Source organism: Lasioglossum baleicum, chromosome 7 (genome assembly GCF_051020765.1).
Source record: "Lasioglossum baleicum chromosome 7, iyLasBale1, whole genome shotgun sequence".
Lineage (NCBI taxonomy): Eukaryota > Metazoa > Arthropoda > Insecta > Hymenoptera > Halictidae > Lasioglossum > Lasioglossum baleicum.
The window spans coordinates 8,304,600-8,308,952 of NC_134935.1; the positions used below are offsets into that span (position 1 = coordinate 8,304,600).

Below are 4,353 nucleotides of genomic sequence, written 5' to 3' on the forward strand. Positions count from 1 at the left end.
TTCAAGCGGAATGGGATTGCGATTAGGAATAAAGTAGTCCGAAGGCTGTTAATTTGTAAAAAAGAGAGCGGCGCGTCAGCTGTTGACGTGATTGATCCCCGGCACGGTATTGTCCGACGTTGATGTCCGTCGGAAAGCTCGTACATCATTGCAGGGTTGCAACAGATGCGGACAAGCGATCGTAGTTGCGCAACGATGACGCAGATGGCGCAGCCCTGTCCCCGATCGTTTGCGCCGGATATGTTGTATTGTATTGTATTGTATTTCGATCGGACTGACATGGATCTGTCATTGATCCGTTTATATCGCTGCCATCCGGAAATCGTCCGCAAGAATTTGCGGAATCAACCTGCAAATCGGCGCGCAATTCTATCTCTTTAGACTTTAAGGGGGTAGACTCGTTTATAGGATTACAAGGGCGCCGGATGCGCCTTCTCATTTCTCGATAATGCAAAGATGGGGGTTTTCAATAGTCCAGAGTCCTATGTTTACGTTTGCGAGGCGTAATTTGCATTATTCATTATTAGCTTTATGCAAATAGTTTACTTTAGTTTTACTTTATACGTCCGAATAATGCAAATTACGCCTCATAAACGTAAAAACAGGAAATTCGGGGGCAACTGCGGCATAGATTGATCTCTTATCTAGCGCTTTTGACTACTGGAAACCCCCATCTCTTTGCATTATTGCGAAATGAGAGGGCACATGCTGCCGAATAATGCAAATTACGCCTCATAAACGTAAAAATAAGACTTTTGAGGGCGATTGCGGCCTAAATTGATCTCTTATCTAGCGCTTTTGATTACAGAAAAAAAACCCATCTTTGCATTATCGTGAAATGAGAAGGCACATGCTGCCGAATAATGCAAATTACTCCTCGTAAACGTAAAAATAGGACTTTTGAGGGCGATTGCGGCCTAGATTAATCTTTTATCTAGCGACATCCGACATCCGATAATCTGACAGTTCACTTAAAAACAGTGAAATTAATTTTATGCACTTTTCGTTGTTTAAATTCATAGTAGAATGCATAACTTTCAGAGAATCCGTGACTTTCGTCTGCTAAACTGTCTTGATAATACAAAATTGGATACGTTGCATTTAATAAAACTTTCGAACAAGGAAGGTAAGCAACGAAACAAATGCTGATAGCGAACGTGTTAAACTATTCGATTTTGATCTGTATTGAATTTTTGATATTTCTGTAAAAATTGTACGATGTTTTGTCGCAGCTTGGCGTTCTCCGTGACGTTGTTCTGCACGGAAGCGTGTCTGGTGATCATGGTTCTGCTCCTGAGGCGGACGAAGAGTATCGGCGGCGAACTGGGCGGGCCTTTTGTACCGAAGGTGGTCACATCCGTCTGCCTTTTTTGCCTGTGGGTGTTCTACCTCGTCATGTCGACCCTGGAGGCCTACGGCGTGATCGAGGGCTTCTAAACAGCTCGAGAGTCACGCGAAAACGTCGGCCTACCCACTGCTGCGCGTATCTTAACTTAAACTCTTGCGTCCGCCAAGGCGTGTGCTCAACGAAACGTTCTCTCGGCAAGTATGACACGTCTAATCCTCAAACAATCACCACTGTCAATCCTTCGGACTCGAAGCAATTTTAATTCCGAAATCAAGACGTACACTACCGCTCAAAAGTATCCGGACACTTGCGAAATGTGTAAAAGCAACGCATCTAACTTACTTAAGACTAAACCTACCACCACCGGTCAAAATGACCGGTTCCAGATTTATTATTTTACAATTATTGAAATAATAAAAATGACTTTATAAGAATTGATTGTATAAATATCTGTAGTAGATGATGTATTATAATAGGAGCCGCACAAAGTCTAGATAAAATCAATCTTGTCATTTTTATAAGGAAACATTTACCAGTTACTTTTAAGGCTCGGTGGGATTAGTGTTAAGCATCTAATATATTGACTAAAATCGATCTTTATTACTTTGTTATGGAATATCTAACGTTTTAAGTTAAAAACTACCTACGTGGAAACTTACCAATATTAGAGTAAGATTAAATACGAGATTCGTCGTGGCGACGTATCCACCGCGATTAGAAATTATCGCTTGCAGTAATCGCAGCAATCTTTCTATTAGTTTTTTATTCTATTATTATAGTATTTTGTTATTAGTATTTGTATCGAAAAATTCTCTGAATTCGCTCTGCACCTTAGAAATGAAACACAGTGAAACTTGAAATCCTTTCAAGCACCGAGACCGTTCCACTAGATTTCGTATTTGTGGATAGAAATTATTATATATTATTGCATTTTCACATTATATATAATTTGTACATAAAAATAAATTCTATTGTGCTATGATACCATAATATACATACATAATAATAATAATTACGAGTGACGAAATTCTTCTAAATATTTTTCCTACTAACTTAAACTACGTTTTGTAGAGAAAAAAGGAAGTGTGTCCGCATACGTGTGACCGGTAGTGCATCGTTCAACCTAGAAGATTTTTATTCCATATAATCTTATTTTTATTCTCATGCGACATTTGAATTTCTAGCAATTTCGAGAATACAGGAGAATTTAATCATTTCAAAACTGTTACAAATAACGACAAAGGGTTACCTATTCGTAGTGGCCATTGCTAAATTTTTGTATCTACTTCTTCGAGAAAACAAAGCTTCTCAAGAGATCCTCCAACCATAAACTCGTAGTCTCGTAGACATTCGTCGCCGCAGGCCAAAGAACTTCAGTTGTCAACCGCTCGAACAACACCAAAAGGAACAGTCTTCGCTCTTTCCCGTGCCTGAAAACAAATAAGCAATCTTTTCAGAAGGTTCTACGCAAGAGAAGTGGCTCTTATTCAAAGTTTTCTGGCTCGCGGGTTCGGATAATGGCCTCTCTTTGGAGTTTCCGAGTTAATAGACCCTGTAGACGGGCTACGTACACAAGCGAACGAGAAGCCCTACATTCGCGTTGCTATTTTCGCAGCTAAGTTACGAGAATGTAACAGCAGGCATATTCGGGCCTACGGATTTTATACGTGGCACGCCGTTAACGAGCACCGAAAATTTAGTCTGCTATTCGTGGTTGTCTCCTGCACAGAATTTAAATTTAGATTTGGCCCCGTGCGCTCAGAAATTCTCTGGAACATGCTACATACTTCACAGACGGAAGTCGGGGGATATCTTCTTATGATTCTACTCTTTTGACAATACTTCGTTTGATACAGTCTAGCATTGTATTTTCTGTGCCGAGCTTAATGCAAACTCAAGCATAACTTCTCTAAAAAATTAACTAAGTTCGTTCATTTTGAGTTAGGTTAGTTTTAAATTAATTTTTATTATACTTTTTAAACAAATTATTTTTTTAAAAATCAATTTACAATTCTTTTAACAATACTTCGTTTGATAAAGTCTAGCATTGTATTTTCTGTGCCGAGCTCAATGCAAACTCAAGCATAACTTCTCTAAAAAATTAACTAACTTGGTTCATTTTGGGTTAAGTTAGTTTTAAATTAATTTTTAATATACTTTTTAAACAAATTATTTTTTTAAAGATCAATTTACAATTCTTTTAACAATACTTCGTTTGATACAGTCTAGCATTGTATTTTCTGTGCCGAGCTTAATGCAAACTCAAGCATAACTTCTCTAAAAAATTAACTAACTTGGTTCATTTTGAGTTTGGTTAGTTTTAAATTAATTTTTATTATACTTTTTAAACAAATTATTTTTTTAAAAATCAATTTACAATTCTTTTAACAATACTTCGTTTGATAAAGTCTAGCATTGTATTTTCTGTACCGAGCTTAATGCAAACTCAAGCATAACTTCTCTAAAAAATTAACTAACTTGGTTCATTTTGGGTTAGGTTACTTTTAAATTAATTTTTAATATACTTCTTAAACAAATGATTTTTTTAACCAGTTTAGACTAAAAGATTCGTCATTCAAGGACGCACAAATTGGATTTTTGAAATTTTCGTCTATTTCTTTAAGTTCTACATTATGATGTAGTCCAACATTTCATTAAAATCGGCGTGTTACGTGAAAAAATTACTAAAAATTGAAAAGTCGACGGTTCGGAAAATGGAGGCTCTACTAACTTGTGTATCAAACACACAGATATGTATCGAACTGCGTCATGTTTGGGTTTATATTAATCAGAAAAATGTCGCGAACGCGTAAATAAAAGTTTCCCAAAGAAATAATTACGGATAAAAAGGTTCCGGTGTATTTTACCAAGGGTTGCACTCTGTCTGACCGGAATGAGAAGCGATTCTCTGCGCAGAAAAGCTGAAAAACGCGGGAAACGAGCTGGACTCGGGGATCCGATAGAAAAAGGGCAGTTCTCTGATCGATTTATCGTTCTGTTTCCAG

General features: G+C 37.3%; 1 protein-coding gene and 1 long non-coding RNA gene across 5 annotated transcripts in view; one reads left to right on the forward strand and one right to left on the reverse strand.

Annotated features, from left to right (window-relative positions):
- The window catches only part of Calx (sodium/calcium exchanger 3), a 225,698-nt gene that overhangs the window by 196,347 nt on the left and 24,998 nt on the right, over positions 1-4,353 (forward strand). For all 4 annotated transcript variants that reach the window (XM_076427238.1, XM_076427239.1, XM_076427240.1 and 1 more), the window contains one exon: positions 1,233-1,542. In XM_076427238.1, the coding sequence (XP_076283353.1) occupies positions 1,233-1,437 (205 nt within the window). In that variant the 3' untranslated portion in view covers positions 1,438-1,542. The remainder of the gene's footprint in view (positions 1-1,232; positions 1,543-4,353) is intronic.
- The window catches only part of LOC143210456 (uncharacterized), a 53,585-nt gene continuing 51,492 nt past the window's right edge, over positions 2,261-4,353 (reverse strand). The window contains exons 4-5 of the long non-coding RNA XR_013009253.1: positions 2,598-2,778; positions 2,261-2,471 (exon numbers count right to left, since the gene is read on the reverse strand). This is a non-coding gene — a long non-coding RNA (uncharacterized LOC143210456). The remainder of the gene's footprint in view (positions 2,472-2,597; positions 2,779-4,353) is intronic.